Source organism: Barbatula barbatula, assembly GCF_947034865.1.
Source record: "Barbatula barbatula genome assembly, chromosome: 9".
Lineage (NCBI taxonomy): Eukaryota > Metazoa > Chordata > Actinopteri > Cypriniformes > Nemacheilidae > Barbatula > Barbatula barbatula.
Genome location: NC_136772.1, coordinates 19,442,877 through 19,461,627, shown reverse-complemented (window position 1 = coordinate 19,461,627; position 18,751 = coordinate 19,442,877). Strand labels below are relative to the sequence as shown.

Genomic DNA, 18,751 nt, shown 5'->3' with positions numbered 1-18,751 from the left:
TTTAGCTGTGCTTGTCTAGCCATAAGCTTATTACTCTGTTATAAGAGAGATGTGTGGCGTTTCTAGGATGTTCTGGACAGCTAGGCCTATGCATTTTTCTTCCCTTCCCTTCTGTTCTCTGGTTTTCGAAAATGTTTGATGATTTTATAGACCTGTTCTCCATGTGCAAGATTATATGTATGAGAGACCCTGTTAGCCTTTACCCTGGTGCTCTAGGTTAAAGAGGGATGGGGGAACATGTGGGTGTGTGAACGGATATCAGCTACTGACATTTCAAAAGTGTGTGTCTGAGAAAAATAAAAAACACTGATCAGGCATTTCTGCAGAGTCATGTTGTGTGGGCGAGAGTTGAGAGGGTCTGTGTGCAAGATGTGCAAGATAACAAAGACCAAAATCCAAAAGCCAGAGAAACCATTTAAGAAATAGCCAGAGAGGTGAAAGTTTGGTTGGTGTTCAAGCAATACTGCTGCAGCATTGACTGCATGTTTATGTGTGTGTCACAGCCAATACATCAAATTAGGGGTATTATTAACAGAATATATATATATATATATATATATATATATGCATGTATTTCTGTGACATTTTTAACTGATTCACCGAAACAAATTTACTACTAAAGTTTATTAAGTATTTGAGTTGTACGACAACGAATGCCGTAAAACTAGTCTGACGAGGAAACTTCAAGCACATTACAATGAATGGGCAGATTAAAAAACCACACTTTGATATAATATAACACAAGATGAACTGATTGAACAGAGATACTTGCCTTATCTCCACTGGAATAGAAGAAGTAACGCAGACGCACAATGTTGCAGTGGTCTAATTTCCTCATGATCTGCAGCTCACGATTCTGGAAGAAAAAAATATTTTACCTATACATTCAGAGCACAAATACTACTGTATATTTAAAATGGACCAATATATAATAATTGCAGCCATACGGAACAAAAATACGATGCAATGCTTTAAAGTAAAATCATATTTGTCACCCAGTCTGTGGAAACCAGGCAAAAGTCTCAAAATCTAATTCTGAGATAACAAGCATCAAAGTTTGATTTCAACCATTAATTTCATCGTGATTTCCATTTTTGACAGGGCCTTACTCAGTCAATATAAAATATATCTAGGTTATATTTTCTTTGCATTATGTAAAATTATTTATTTAGAACAGTAAATCAAAAAAAATGACTTCAGCTGGGCTTTCACATAGATTTGTTAATAATTTTTTTATGCATAAGCTAACATGAAGTAACAATGAACAATATTTGTAGAGCAATTATATTTAAATAATTTATAAATACATAATATTTATTTATAATTTAATCTTACTTAATGTAAAACAATATTTTTAAAATCCAACATAGTAACTGTTCAATTAGTTAATGCAACATGAACTAACATTTATACTTGTACTGACATATACAAGTATATCATAAAGTGTCAAATATTTTTTGTCTGAAAGAAAATTTACGATATGCTTTCTGGAATATGGGATACTGATGCATGCAACTTTCTGAATTCCGACTAATGCCCATAAAAAAGGGACAGGCCTTTTATTTGGGCCTTTTTAAATATGCGCATTAGGTCGTTTATGAAAACTAATTCAGATGTTGCTGTCTATAATTTAAATATTTATTTACTGTACATTTACATATAGGCAGACAATTTTATCCAAAGCCACTTGCAACAGATGAAAAAACTATAAATCGATTCATCTTAGGGAGACAATAATGTGAGAAGTGCTAAACAAAGTAGCAAAATGTTAACAATTTTTAGAGACAATATCTGTTTGAGGGAGAGAGACTTTTAACAACAATACCCACATAACAGAAGAGAAAAAAACATGAAAAGGAAATAGTTTGTTTGTAAAATGGCAAAATGACTAATTATAGCTGTTACCCTTTTAAAATAAATATTCAACAAACTGTACATTTTTGATCAATGGATGCACGTTCAAAATATTGCCCCCCATTCTACAACTTTGAAGAAAATTGATACGTGGTATTATAACTCCGACTGCATTTTTCTTCTAGAAGAAAGTCATATTCAGACATAACATGGGGAAATTTAGTTTTGCCTCTGAAATATCGCTTAAATTATTTTGTTAATTCATCTGTCTTTGTGGCTTCCTGTGTTATACATGTGGATTGGTCGACTCACAGGTAAGGTCGGACAATTCTCTTAAATAATTATGCTAACAGAACCTTAATTTCTGTAATTATATGGAGTTGAAAGAGTACTGCCTAACAGCAATGCTGTTCATCATCCCAGAACAGAAAGCACAAATTGTTTATTCTTACTATTACAAAAGCAAACAACACATTTGTTTTCACAATCAATTCATAGGAAATTATTGATTTCTCTAAACAGTAACTTTTAAATCACTCCATTACGGCTATTACATAACACAAGCGTTTGCGCAAGTGAAATAATAAAATGCTGATTTGAGTTTTCTGCTGACCAATCAGAAGCATGGTGAAGGTTTGTGTGTCACATACAAACCAACTCATCTGCTATGTCAATAAATCTGACAGATTACTGTATACGTGCTGTCTTGAACATGTCTTTCTCACACACAACTGAAAAAAGCATTAAAAAACATCATGATGGGAGCACTGGAGCTTTTTCTCTTTTCTTTTTCTTCTGTCGTCTCAAGAAATATCCGCATGAAACAGATAAACTATGTAGTATACATGCCAAAATCAGTATGTGTCACTTCTCATGGAAGGTGATCTCCCTCTCTCCGGTCAATCATACTTTCCAGCTGAGTGAGCAAAGATGACGCCTGACATCTGTTATGAAAGCACCCTCAAGCCCATTAATTCCCACTTAGGTGCATATCTGACCAGATTTTTTAAGACTATAGAGCTGTGTGATGTCACTTCCTTAACTGCTGGAATCCTGATTTATAGACCTTTTCAAAGAATGTAGCAACACTGGTCCAGAAACACTTGTATTTCAGTTTTGTAACTGTACTCAAATATTAGAACACAATTTAACCAACGAAAATTCAACCAAAGAAAATGCATTCTGTTTAATAGATACATATTATTTCTATCTTACCTTAAAACGCTTGTCCTGAAGGACTTTTTTAATGGCCACCAGTTCTCCTGAGTCACAGAGCTTGGCCTGATACACCACTCCAAAAGAGCCATTACCGATGACCTTCGTGTCAGTGTAGCTGACCTCCTGTGGCCGGTCAGGTCCTTGTCCAGGGGTTGCCACTACTGTGGTCACCTTACTGCCATCCTTATCTCCTACAGACAGGAACAATAGTTTTAAGGGTTAGACACTGTCCAATAAAACAGGCAGAAAAACATTGTCACTGCTTTGTTGTCTCGTCCTGTTGTCCAAAAAGTATTTCAAATTATTTTTCATGAGAGACAAATGGCTCTATGCCTAACAAGACTCCTGTGTAAAGTAAAACTAAGCTGAGACAAGCTAACAGGGAAAAGTTGGAACAGAAAAATCTACTCTGAGCTTTTACATTTCATATTTCTTTTCTTGGCAACTGATCCTACCAAAACAGCATCAAAGAAAGTACGCATTTGGCGCCTGCTACGATTACTTCAGCAGGTGACTTAGGATAAAAGTCGATTATATAGCATGCAAAACAAACAGAGCATGTGTAATATAATCCTCAGCATGTACAAAGTCCCTCTGAAGAACTTCACATTCAGTGCTGGGAGAAGTTAATTAACCAAATAAATGAGTGCAGTGGCCCACAGGGGTAATGCAACAGTCCAAGACAGAGAAGATAAAGACTTTATATTCATACAAAACATTACAAATAGATTCCACATACCCCCAAAAAAATCAACTGCAAATGCGCATATTACTACTTTACAATTAGAGCTGAGCAGTATGACTGTATATTGTATTAAAATATACCAGTATTGGCAGTAACTGTGATATTAATCAGTGTGATTACTGATATTGTGTTAATCGTACACATGTAATAATATCATAAACATCCCAACACAGTAGGTTGTGGTATTAAACCTGTTTAACATTTTGTCTTAAAGTGATAGTTCACCCAAAAATGAAAATTCTGTCATCATTTGCTTGCCCTCTTCTCATTTCAAATCTGTATGACTTTCTTTGTACTGCAGAACACAAAAGAAGATAAGAGAAACAATGGGTACAAATACTTTTTGCCTCCCCACACTCGTAGCCAAAAAAGAGAAAAGACAAAAAATATTAATTTATTAAATTACAACAGATATTGTAATAACATTGGTTATGACTATTGTGTAAGTGAATAGCTATACAGCTATTTTATGCTACTTACCCTAAATTAAAATGATGACACGGCTAAAACAAATATTATCGTTTGTTTTAGATGTAATGCAATGTGTATACAAGATTTAACGTTGTATTTACACATACCGTGCATGTATGCCTCTTTGCCCTGCCTCTCTGAAACACGCAGATTTTTTACAAAGCTCATCACTCTGAAAAGCGAGGTGTGCTATGATTGGCCAGTCAACCGGTGCGTAGTGATTGGTCGAATACTGCAAGCGTGTGACGGAAATGTAACGCCTCTTACCATATTTGGAACATCTGGTTCCAAAGCAATTGTACTGACAAGTCGAATCATACCACAAAAACTGACGTAGATATGTGGGGGTGTGGTAACACAGGGTGTTTCAGGCAGGTCTGGGTGAGCATTCGCTTTTAGATAGAATGCATCTTTTGTTCCGACACTTAAATTTATGTTTAAGTCTAATACATGCATGGGCAACTTATAACACACCAAAGACACAGAAAAACCTGTATTCACGCCATATGACCCCTTTAAACAAACGGATGCGAAAGTACAGAGCAGGTTGTGTTCCAAACAAGTCAAGACAGGAAAGAGTTTTCTAAAAGGGATGTGACTACTGTTGTGTGGACATGGTTTAGATGTTTTAAAAATCTGACAATGAGCAGAAAACAAAGCTTTGTAAACTTGTCATGTCTAGTTTAAATTAACTGCAGGTGTTTTACCTCAAACTGCTTGCTAGCCAATAAAAACTTCTAATAAAATCGGTTATTTTTCAATATCTGATTTATCTGTTAAATTCATAGTGGAAAATCTATATTTTGATATATACCACCACCATGACACAAAGATTTGTATGATTTGTTGGTCATACTGATGTCCCCTATTTACAATCATCTGTGTAAATGATGAGAATTTGTGTATGTGTTTGAAGAATCTAGCCTAGTATTAGCAGCTGGTTGTGCCGGCTTGGATTAGCTTCTTTGAGGTTCAGTTCAAAGTCCCTTGTTAACTCTATTAAAGGTTAACTGCATGGCCTCAGATTTTCTTCTCCTTTTCAACTCCCTCTTACCCACAGAAGCCCCACAGCACACATTCCACTGTGAGGCGACCCACAAATCAGGCCTCCAGTGAACAAATCAACAGATCAATCGTTTATCAATCAAACTAGTTTTTTAAATAAACATGGGGAATAGGGACATCTGATGATGGTTTAAGCTTCGTGTATGAAAAAGATGTTCTATGTAACATTGTTAAAGATGGGGTATCATGCTATGTCACGCATTCTGACATCTTTACACTGTTAAACGTGCTAGCTTCTCATGCTTAACATGGTCAACTTGTTAAAAAACGAGTTGGACGTATGATGTCTCTACTTGTTTAAAAACTAGTTGAAAGTATGATTTCTGTACTTGATACACTTCGTCAAAGAAAATTCTATTCCTTTTATTGGCCATTCTCCCATAAAAGCATGGCAAGACGCAAGAAAGAGCCCGCCTACGAGCCAACAGACGAGCTAGACCCGCTTGCCATCTAGATTATCTGCCCTGCGTCAAGATGAAAAAAGATATTCTGAGTTTTTGCATCCGTAGTGAGCATTTTGAGAGCTGTTTTGACAATTCAGAGAGAATTTCCACGGTGCAAAACGCAAGACCATATCTCAACATTTAAAATCGGGGATACCCGCGGGGTTTGGGGCTGTTCGCGGTCTGCGTCGGTCCATTCGTGATTGCGTCAAGGGAGACAATGAAATACTGGAGTTTCACGGGAGAAATAACAAAACGCATGGCATGGCAGATGGGTGTGAAAAACAAGAGTGTTTGACAGGTATGCAACAAAATGCAGGCAGAGATTCATGCATCTGACCTCAGTGTGCAAGATTTCTGTACGTACACACTTTTAAAATAATAAGCAAACAATTGACTATTCGATTCTGTTGACAATATAGATTAATCAATATTAATCTACATAGAATCAAAATCAAATCAGGACCTTATGAATCTTAGTTGGAATTTAAAGTAAAACCAGTGCCAATACCCAACCCTATGTGCCACCCCATTTCCCCTCCATTACCATGGCAACTAAGACATCTCTGACTCTTAAGAGATGTTGTGGCCCACTTGCAAAAGACTCACCCACTCATCTTCACCGCACACGCACCGAGCGTGTCACAAGTGACATTCACACACTCCAAAAATAACATTATAAAATAGCAACTGAACAAATGCCAGCACAAGTGAAACTTGAGAACTGCTGGAACGTCTATCGTAATGTTTAATGTAAATTAAAGATGATGATGTCGTCTCATGATGTCGGCCATCCCTTCAATACAATGTCACGAATGAAGCAAACTCAGGTAATCTTTTGATGTGACACATTTGCTAAAGCTGAATGTGATCTCTTTGAACAAATATGCAGACAAACTGGTTTGTGGGCTTTCCTTCATTCGGGACAAAAATACACATCAAATATCCATTTGTTTCATTGAAGACAGGAAACTCCTAGAGACTATCTATGTATACCTATGAAATCCAGTCAGCTTTTTGACAGACCAATTCTTATTACTCTTGTTTAGCAGGGTACTTTCATTTCCAGCAAACACTCCTGTAACAAGCAAGGCGGGACGAGAGCCATGAGGGAACGGCCAAGGCCGTGACGTGAGTAATAAGGAGTGTCGGCTGCGCGTTGCACCGGTCTCACATCTCTCACGGAGGAGTTTCAGGAGCATAAAAAGACGAGCGACAGGAGGGTACGAGGAGCGAAAATCCAGGCCTGGTCCTCTCTCGCCGTACCCTCCTGTACCCTAATACAGTGTGTGTCAAATCACTGTCGGAGAGAGAGAACGCGAGGCTGCAATCGAAATATCAATATTTATTACAACACAAGTAACTACACATATATAGGCTTACTACAATAACCATATTGGTTTTTTTAGCTAATGTAATACAAATGGTAAATTGGCCTGTTGCGATATATAAACTTGATGCAATATACTGCCATTGTGTTTATATAGGCAGTCGTTTACAAGAAAATTTATGACATTAACATCCAAGCACATCTGTGTCCCTGCCCTGTGTGTCAAAAGCGGGGCCTCACACACAGTCCAACACATGGGGTGGACAGTGTCAGGTGAAAACGCGTTACTCGAGGAGTTATAATGTGTCTTCCTAATGAATAAAAACAGTTCGGAATAGCAATCTTGGTGTCAAAGCCGACAAACTACTTTTAAAATTAAGAGGTAACAAAAACAGCAATACTACCTGGAAAGTGATCTAAAACTAGCTGCAGTTGGAGCTAGAGAGAGTTCTTCCAGAAAGTTGCTGTAACCAACTCATCAACAACATCTCAAAGGTCCCATACAAATGCTTGCTTCACTGTGGAAGGAGTCGGTGTACAAACAAACATTTTTATAGGTAAAACAAACCTGTTGTAAATGCGTGAAGGTTTTGTTGTGTTCATTGCAGACCTGCTACATCAAAGACTCTGAAATTCTTTCATCCCTTAATCTGAAAAACCTTGAAAAGCTCATTTACTAAACATTTACTGAAACCAGACAGAGATGTTTCTAGTCTGATATTACGGTCACAGATGTACAGTCTAAACAACGAGTAAACAGCCCGGTCTATTAAACCACGGCAACACAAAAAACAACAACAGTCGCGTGTAAGAAACGTTTTCAGAAATATCAAAACATCAAAATTGGGTTTTCATTAAATGATCATTAAAAAACATCTTGTCTATCATCTCTGAAAATATCTTTGCAAAATCCACTTGTTTATTGCTGAGAAATAGCGAAAGCTGATGTATAAAGACATGCTCACCTATAGCTTTCCTTCTCTTAACACTCCAAAGACATATCACAAATCAAAGTAAAGCACATAATAAATTAATTTTGAATTAAGGTGTATCAATGCACATTTCCAAACTTTAAACCTGTTTTTCTCAAAATTCTGTTTCTGAATAATAATAATAAAGAAAACTCTTTAGGCCCAATAATAAAGAAGAGGAGGGCCAAAAGACAAGACAAGACACCTTTACAATCATGACAAAACTTTGTAAAGGCAGATTTGTCTTTCTATTTCATTTGCATTCTCCAACATATTTACACGTTACAGCTCTAAACTGTAAAAACGTATAGTGATTACTTGTGGCTTTTTAAAAGAACGCATACTTGGTCTCTACTAAAAGGCATCTTACTCAGTGTATAAACTTACACTTAAAGCATACTTATATGTCGATAATTACAAAATTCCCATTATCACCCCAATATAGATCGTTCACAGCAATATACAGAGAGGATGAGGCTCTGCCTGTGAGGGGGTCTCTCATAGAATAGGTCACATTTCAGTTCATCAAGAAAAACTATATACTAGGGATGAGTCACGATTTTGGAAAATGTTTATTTGTTCATTTAATTATAGAACATCGGCATAGTGTGTGCAATTTTATTGTCTAAAAATTTAAATACACAAAACAAGGGTGACAAAAAGCGCACCTAAAAGCTGTCAACAGACAGCTGAAGAAGTCTCACATTAGCTAACATTACTTAGGCTACACACACTGTAGACATGCGTGGCTAATCCGTAACTTGGGACGATGTTAAATGTGAGTTCTGTGTGGGGTCCTTTATAAAAATTAATGAAAATTAAGTTCAGTGCAAACTAAGTGCCAGTTGAAGATCGCTTATCATAGGTCAACCACTAGGATGTGCATTCATTTGGGGGCGAAGCATTCACAGGTCAGCAACAATCGGCTAGTTTCATGACCAGATCGACGGGCAGAGCAAACAACGGCCCTCATAAAGATGTTCGCAAAAGATATGCTTCCGATCATCTGATACTGTGTCTAATACACTAAGTGCCATTACTTAGGCTGTTCGTAAAATGTTCCGTCATTTGGTTATGTCAATTATATTAATATGTTTCAGCTCGTTATCCTAAAATGACTAACTTATATGGCTTGAGATAAGAAGCTTACTCCCTAATGAATTAAAGTTGGTCATTATACAGATGGAAAGAATGGTCTCTATATATGTGTGTGTGCAGCCTATAAAAAAGGTTTTAAACTGACAACATAAACAAACTTTACTGTGAACGCGCACTTTTGTGACCCCCAATTGAACTTCCGGAACACATTCACAAACAACAGAGTGCCTTTAGATTACTTCTGATAACATTTAAAAGAACCCGAGAAGAACCGTAACTTGGCTAAACTTGTCTCTTCAATATCTAGCTCAACCGCCAGATGTCATCGTACTAAACGGTTTCTTTAAATGCGATCATATTACAGGACCCACTCAACAGATTGTTTATTTAAAGATCATACTACAAAATTCAACAAATCGTTTATTTAATACAATATACAGCATAATTGTCATGATTCTGCTGCATCATGTCATGTTTCTCTTGGTTTAGTAGCAGGATCATGACAGAACCTCATGTTAAATGTGGAGAGAGACAATTATTGTTCTTATGGCCTTCCATACTCTCTCCGGTCTCGTCATTGTTCCCATCCTCTTGTTACCTCGTTATTGATTAATGCCTACACCTGTTTCCCTCTTGATTTGCTCCCTTATTTAATGCCCTTGTGTCTTCTGTCTTGTGCTGGTTCATTGTGGTTCGTGTGGTGAGTTCATGTGTCCTGTTAGTTTAGTTATTTGTAGTTCATGTTTAAAGTTTATTGTAGTCTTGTTTAAGTGTAGTTAGTTTTAGTCCTGTCTTGTTATTGTACCCATGTCATGTTTTGCTATGTTACCCCCACGTGGGTCTTTGTTTTATTATTTATTAAATTATTTGTTAACCCCTTACCCGCTGTCTGCACCTGGGTCCTCTCTCTGTGTCTCACCACGAGAACCATGACAATAATTATAATACAAATTAATATGAACATAAATTATATCTAAATAAAGGCGCGCAAGAGTACAATGAAACAGTATATATGCGTACATGCGGTCTGTCCCCATTCTGAATTCAAAATTCATCCTTTGTCATCAGTCATGACCTCACTGATACCGAGCCAATCAGAGTTCAGTATCTCTGAGGGGGCTGCATGCCTGCACCACTCTGCTCCAGCTAACACTTAATACCGTTCTATAAATAAACCATGTCAGATATGGAGATAAAAAGTATATGTGTAATGTATGTGGGTGAACTCATGATCATATGTGTGCGTGTATGATAAGTTGATTATTAAGAGTCTGTGCATTAACCACATTTGTGTGAGTGCTCCCCACCTGTCTGCCAGATGTCAAACTCATATTTTTTACCTTTAGGGGATAAAATTAGCGGATATAGGAAAACAAGACAGTTAAACATTAGGTTATAATTAGAGCTGCACAGTTCTGGGTAAATTGAGAATCATGATTCTGGATAAATTGAGAATCACGATTCTTTTCTTATAATTAGAGATGCAACGATTGCTATTTTGTTTGGCAGGCAGCAGTGTGGCGTGCACTGTATCGCTATGAAAGCACATGTGGGAACAAGCTGCGCACAGGACGCTCCGTTCATGCATCCTGTATACAACAGGCAAGAAATCATATTAAACAATTTGTGCAATGCGCACGCTCACATAGCATCTAACGAATGTTTAAATAAAGACTTTTAGCCAAACTAAATGTTGTGGTGTTTTAATGTATTATGACTATCAACAAATACTCAGCAAACTAATAAAATAAAACAAAAGTGAAACTAAACATTAACTCGGATACATCTACAGTGTCAACATTCAAACTTTATTAATTACTCCATGAATGAATCCGCATCTACGTTTTAAGAGATTTGTTCCCATTTTGCATTATTTGTGAGCTTCATATGCACAATGATGTCTAACGTCAAAGTAAGTAGTCACTTTTAGCAACTTGTTAGCAACCGCCGTTTTTAAGACACAATAAGGCTTTACAAAATCACAAGCAGGTTATAATTGGTGTGTTTTATGTCATAGAATGAAATGTGAAAATATTTAGAGGTTGTGTTTACCACAGGCCTTATTTCGGGCGATTTACCAAAACCCAGTCGAAAAACCCATAGACTTTGGAGCGATGGAACCGGAAGTCTTATAATGCTAACTCGCTTCCAGGGTTTGCTTACAAAATTAAGTCATCTCTGAGCCTCCCTATTAGCCTTCATATAGTAAGTGCCACACGCTCTAATGACGTGTTTTAACCGAATTACTGTAATGACAGATATAAGCGTGCACTTGAAATTGTCCGAGCTACAAACTACAATGATTGCATCGAACGCGAACAATCATGTTCCACGTTTTTTTAATTCCGAGTGGGAAAAGTTTGCTATTTTGGCGTGAGTGACGTGATCTGACAAATATTTTCAACCTTCGTGGAAGACAAGATTGACGCGCAAATCGTGCATTTGTGACGTGTCTATACGCGTCTTTGTATTAACTTTGTATGTAATTTACTAAGGCAAAACAATTCATTTGCGTTTGGTGCGAACCCAGTTTTATACTTTTCTTTCAGACCTATCCAGTTAAGATGTGAAAACAATCAAAACAATGTAACACAATCCTAAAAGACAACCATAAGAGGAGTTTTGTTGCCAGGCTGTATTTACTGTATTTTATGTTGGTGTGTTATTTGGTGTGAGATTAATTTGGGCAGAGCTTGTAAATGCACGTGCAATGCAACTCTGTTTTAATCCCAGTACTTGAGTGATCATTTGACACAGAAATAACGATAGCGTGTGGTTTTCTGCTTCAGCAGCAGCACCAACATCAGCAGCAGCACCAACACAGATTGGAGTGTTATGATTTCTGTCAGAGATGTAATAAACACAGGAAAATCATTGATTTACACGAGCAATGTTTGTTTGTTAAAAATGCATCTTTCTCTCCATTTTCGCCATCCATCCACACTGAGAAGGTGTTTTTTAACAAAAAAACAGCAATGAATCTGGCCAAAACAACATACATTTCTCCATAATGCCTAAGGAAAAGCTTTCCATATTATCACCCTGAAACTGATGCGTATGTACATAGAAGTATGCAGTTTAGTCATAAGAAAGTCCAGAGTGTGTTTCATGACATGGTGTCAGAAGTGAGATTTGAATGAAAGCCAGTCTTTAACTCATTGGCTATTACTTTGCTGGACACAGCAAAACCACATCACCAGTGGTCACTACCACTTATGTCTTCATAATTTCTTGTCACTTTTTCGGCACATGTGAATGGCTCTGGTGTGACGTGAGAATTTTGGCTGATGTTTAACAAAAAGCTAGTGTATTACTGCAGGGCAGTTATACACAGACCCCAGCAGGATACAGCTCACACATTTTCAGTGCAAAGCACGCAAACACACACTTTGATCTGTACCCAACTCACCACTCAAATGTTCCAAACTGCAGTATATCCGTATGCATCACACACACACCAACCTCTGGCCACCTCTGTCAAAAGAGATTTTTTAAAGCAGATTATTTTGTAACTACGATCTTTCTGTCTTCATTCTTACTCAAACTAAACATACACACTGTACAAATTAAAAGGCTGTTGTAGCAACCAGGGTAATCTGGCGGTCAATATAAGCCAGTGGCACAGCATAAACACACATAAATATGGAAAAACTCGAGTCATTGATATAATCCATTGTACTAGTACAGTATTATTACACGAACTAGGCTAATTATGCACATTAATATAGATGTCTTCTAGAATTCCAATGATTTTGTATGAGTGTACAACATGTTTGTACAGGACTGCAAGAAAAGAATAGTTAAAATGATCCAAAAGAAAAGCATTTGCAACTCAAACTGAATTTTCTCTTAGCACAAGTAAACACTAGGGCTGTGATGGTGGCAGTTTTTTACCACAGCGATGGTAATGGATAAATTAAATATGGTGGCTGGGAAATATATTATAACCCCGAAACTCATTACAAAAGCAAGCACAAACGTTTTTATACATCAATGTTAAATCATCTGCTAACGTGAGCTGAAATGTAATAGTTTATGTAATATGTCTTTTTGAACGATATTTGTCATTCCTTATGGTCTCAAGCAAAGATAGTGCAGCTTCAAAGAGACACAAGCCCAAAGCGTTTGAGTGTGAGCTCTGTCTGAGTGTTTCATTGGTTGAATGTACTGAATGAATACGCCCTTCACTGAACAAACAAGTCAATTGAGACTAAATGAACTGGTACATGTCGTTTATGTTCTAATATTCTCTGTTGCAATAATGCATATCCAGTAGTTACTGAACTTTTCTGAAAAATAAAGGATATTACCTGGTTTAATTTAATTCTAATGTCAATTAAATGATGTAATAACAGTTAAATCTTTGTATGGAACATTTAATTACACCAATTAAATTAGTTAAACCAGTTAAATTTCAGTAGACTAAATAAAATGTAGATTTCGTCGACCAAAAATAGACTAAAACTAAAATGATGGGGATGACTAAAATATGACCAAAGCTAAATTGCATTTTAGTCAAAAGACTATGACTAAAACTAAATAAACATTTGCTGACACTGTTCTAAATTCTAATTTCATGTTCTTAATATGTTGCTACTGAAAAGTTGTTCCTGAAATTGCTAATATTTTGAAAATAAATGTTATTTGAATTTCAGTTTCATTTTTTAAATTTGTAAAACATATTTTGATGCGTATCGTACCGTGAACCGAGCATCGAGATATGTAGCGAACCATGAACTGAGTGTATCGTTACACCCCTACTGATACTAAAACGTCAGTTGGTCCAAAATGTATCAGTTGGTCCATAATGTTCTTACAAGAAAAAAAAGGTATGATAACGTCAGCCCCGTTCTGTCAACACTGCACTAGTTACCAAATCATATAAACCTTGAAGTGGCTGTCCGTAAGAATGGGCTCTTTGTCAGCATCTCTGTTTTTAATTGCTACTGCAGGTGATGTTCAGGAATGTGACGAAATGACACATAGACGAAAGACACCAAATAAGGATTTCCGGAAAAAGTCGACCCGACAGGAAAGATTACAAACCATTATTACAAGCTTTCTGTGGTGAATCCAGTAAGGGTAATGACACAGTTTTAAACACCGTTCTTTCATGTACTTGCTGAACAATTGGTTTAAGGTTATTTCTACTCAAAAGAACTTACAGACTGCCACTTTAAAATCTTGTTAATTACATATAACACAACTTATTAAAGTGAAGAGGCAGGACTCTTTAGATACTAAAGCGCATTTGATTAGACAAGAAATTTGATGTGAGGCTGAAGTGTAGCATGATATCATAACAATTGTAGATTTTTTTGAGTGCATGTGTGAGACTTTAAGTTTGAATGCTAATGTCTTCTAGATGCAAATTCCGTCAGCGCTTAGAATAATTTCTGTTTATTTATGTCCTTAAGGCCAGCATGATTTTCATTAAAAAATTATTTATTTTTCTGTGTTTTTAATTCACAATAGCTAGAAACATCTGCAATTGCACCATTGAGTATGTTTCTGGCCTTAGACAAATGAGGAATGACAGCTCAGCTAAACATGAGAACATTCCTGTGACCCATTGCCAAATGTGAAGAGATATAGTGTGTACAGAGATAACAGAGGATGAAAGAACAGCAGACAAGTTTACATGAGCACTTCCAATTACTTCCCGTGTAGCTAGTGAGATCAAGCATTCATAACTGAAATGCCACTTTTCGGGAAATCTTACAACCTGGAATTTAAAGTAAAAAACCATGACCTAAATGCTAAAAAAAACTACTGTAACTACAAAAGCTAGCATCCTAATGTTTGGTCCTATTTAAGGATAAAGAACAATGATGATCAGGTAAAAAAAGAGAAAACAATTTTATTATACTGAGGTAGTACACTTTAAGTTGATAACATATGGACAGGCAAATCTATGCAATAATTACTTTGTAGATGTTGCTCCATGGTTTAATTCTTTATGTTCCCCTGAAGCATCAAAATTCCAGACGTTTCTAGTTGCATTTGGGAGACATGTCCAAGATAGGACTGCAACATCAATGATGAGAAAAAACAGTGAACACCAACTTAATCGCTACGTTCGAAAAATCTGGACCTGCACAATGACTTTTAGAAGGCTTCTATTCCACTAGAAACAAAAATGACAGATTGGGCATCCAATTTTTATACTATTCTATTACATACAGCAATTCCCTCATGATGTACATTAGTGTCATCGCTGACAATAACCAGCCTTAGTTAGGGCCTACCACATCCTACACTCCTGGACACACTATCTGTCCCCTATTCTGTCCTGCACCAACTTCAAAGAGAAACAGGTTGTTAGTCGACATTTGGTATTAACAGTGCATAAAACAGAACTTGCACCCCAAATGTATCACACGTTCCCTTTAACTGAACTCTGGCCACCTTAACACCAAGTTACTAAATTAACTAAATTTTGACCTTTGTGAATTAGGTCTGCACCAAAAGTCCTAAAACCTTTTGTACAACTGTATGACAAACAATCTAGAGGAATTTTAAAGCTATTAACCACTCAAGAGCAATGAATTATGTATTTAGTTTTGTATCAAAACATAATTTTTTATTGTTCTCTAATGTCTTGCTAATGTATTTGAGTAAATGCACTATGCAATGTGAGGTCACACTTTATATTGAGAAATAGCCATCAACACAATTTATTTAGGCATTTATTGTCATGTCTCCAGTGGTGAGACAAGGACAGAGGACCCAGGTGCAGACAGCGGGTAAGGGGTTAACATATATTTAATAAATAATAAAACAAAGACCAACGTGGGGGTAACATAACAAAACATGGTAATATTATGACAAGACAGAACAGGACTAAAACTAACTATACATAAACAAGACTTGAATAAACTCTTGACAAAAACTACAAGTAACTAAACTAACACAACACAGGAACTCACCACACAAACCACAATGAACCAGCACAAGACAGAAGACACAAGGGCATTAAATAAGGGAGCAAATCAAGAGGGAAACAGGTGTAGGGCATTAATCAATAACGAGGTAACAAGAGGATGGGAACAATGACGAGACCGGAGAGAGTATGGAAGGCCATAAGAACAATAATTGTCTCTCTCCACATTTAACATGAGGTTCTGTCATGATCCTGCCACTAAACCAAGAGAAACATGACATGATGCAGCAGAATCATGACATTTATACTGATGCCATTGCCAGGCCTTATACTGTTTCCTCAATGCCATGTACAGCTTGTTATTCTGATCTATACCATACTAGTATCTTTAATATTGTTAAATAAATGTATTTTAGGAAAAGCCGCCATTTCAAGCCTGTGAACATGAAAAAATATGGGAAAATAAAGTTGTGTGGAAACAGAAAGGGTGTCGAGAATACAGTAGCCTATATTCAATACATACAGCTCAGTGAGCCACACCCTGTAGCTGCTTATAGTTCCCTCTTCCCCTTATTCTTCTAAGCACCCATCCCCCTCACTCTACTCATGCTGTAGGGTGGCAATATGGGGCCCCCGAACTGAGATTTGCCTGAGGACGCTGATCCTTAGCAGGTGGCTTAAACTGAACTAAAGGAATGTGTTTGTGGGATAAGGCAGACACTATATATTATACATTATGAGAACAGGCCTTAGAATTGATATAAAGAGGCAAAATTCTGAAACTCTTATATTGTGACAGCCCTAGTGCACATTCATAAAAGTGATCAAGTAAGTGTCATAAATATATTAAATATTGTGGTAATATGGTAAATGTTGAGACTAATATGAGGCCATCTCAAGTTTAATAGTATGCTCCAAAATCCACCTATTTTCCTAAATGAACACAACCATCAATCACTAAGCGGATGAAAAGGAGACACCCAAGACAATAACCAAACGCTCAGCTTTTTGGTGTAAAATTAATGTTGTTTCCATTTACACAAGAATATGGCCGGTGCACTGGCTTTTAAATGCTAAACAAGGTTTTCATTGTCCCTGGACAGCTGCTTTTTCCGGCAAACAAACTGGAATGAGGGGGTTGGGGAGGCGGTCTGAAGAATCACACGTCCCACTTCAAAACCAGCTGCTCAAGCCGACTTGCTAATGCAGACTCCTCAGATCAGCTGCCAAGTCACACACGTGTGCACGCTCATAAATGAGACAGGTCATGAAATATATCTTCATGTACAACATAAAACAGCACAACACAGTTGTGTGTAATTGAAGTTCTTTGAAAATTTGATGGAAAATATTAAGTAAAAATTTCATTTTTAGCAAATGTTCGACTAGTGTTTACACTGATAAAGGCATTGATATGTAGTGTACTCCAATTAAATCAAGTTTTTGTTTGACTGAAAAGTCTGAAATGTTAGATAACATTACCTGAATCCCTTTATATGCAGGCAGTAGTTCTTCTTTAAACCAAACTTTTAGGTGTTCAACGGCAAAGTTGAACTTTCACACCTTTACGTCTACACCTGTATTTAGCATCATCCGCTTTTAATCTTATCGACAAAAACGCATCTTAATACCAGGTGTAAACAGCCTATAAAAGTAGACCAAAAACTGGCAACATACCAAGTGAGTTTGAAATGCTGAACATTTTTGAATGCGTCTCTACCTAAAAAATTTTAAAAACGTTAGCCTTAAAGATAGCAATAAACTGGTATGCTCCAAAACACTTAAAGAATTCACATTTAGAACATATAAGTATTCAAATAAATCTGAAATTGTCATGACATCTTAAAAAACGAGTTTCTTGTACCAACCTAAATCACAAGCTTCATCACTGTTGTAATTGTTTTTCTGTAGAAACACTGTCTAAATTCAGAATCTATTGGGCTTATTATACAACTGTGGCTGTCATTGGCTGTCAAACACAGCTTTGCCAGGTTGTGCCGGCTGGGCGATTTAGCAAAAAAATCCGATTTCGTTTTTGCTTAACTACTGAACTTAAAACATAACTAATACTTTTCAGTTTCCATTCTGCATCAACATAATGAACTGTGAGGCTCATGTATGGCTGAAGAGTACGACTACTCCACAGGTCAGTCGTCGTGGAAAAGAAAGATGCGTTATAAAGCTGTACCGACACTTTTTCGCGTGTTTCACTGTACATTCGGGGAATTGCGGCTTCTGTAAAATGTTTGCGGCTTGGTAACTTGTATCTTGGATCAATGGCGAGTAGCATATTTATGAACCCTTGCTTTTCCACGGTGTGCATGGGAACCATGTCCTTTGCGATATGAAATGCCACAGCATTTGTTATTTCTTGCCATTGGTGTGACTTTTTATCATATGGAATCGCGTTGGAAAATGATGCTGCTAGTGAAACCTGCCGTTGTGCATTTCGAGGTGGATCTGTCGTCTTGGGATGGCTGACTGTGTTGTTCTCATCTCTTAATTTTGTGCATTCGAGGCATTCAGCCTGATTTGTCTTCGCAAATGCTGAAACAAATTAGTTGTGCTGCCACTGCCGGTTGCAACTGACTTTCAACATATCTTGCATTTGACCAAAGTTTGATTGACGTCTGACCTCTCAAATCCAAATAATTTCCAAATCACTGAAGTAAC

The 18,751-nt window shown here is 36.9% G+C and overlaps 1 protein-coding gene across 2 annotated transcripts in view; it reads right to left on the bottom strand.

Annotated features, from left to right (window-relative positions):
* The window catches only part of gsk3ba (glycogen synthase kinase 3 beta-a), a 39,647-nt gene that overhangs the window by 15,323 nt on the left and 5,573 nt on the right, over positions 1–18,751 (bottom strand). For both annotated transcript variants that reach the window (XM_079464809.1, XM_079464808.1), the window contains exons 2-3: positions 3,070–3,263; positions 773–856 (exon numbers count right to left, since the gene is read on the bottom strand). In XM_079464809.1, the coding sequence (XP_079320935.1) occupies positions 773–856; positions 3,070–3,263 (278 nt within the window). The remainder of the gene's footprint in view (positions 1–772; positions 857–3,069; positions 3,264–18,751) is intronic.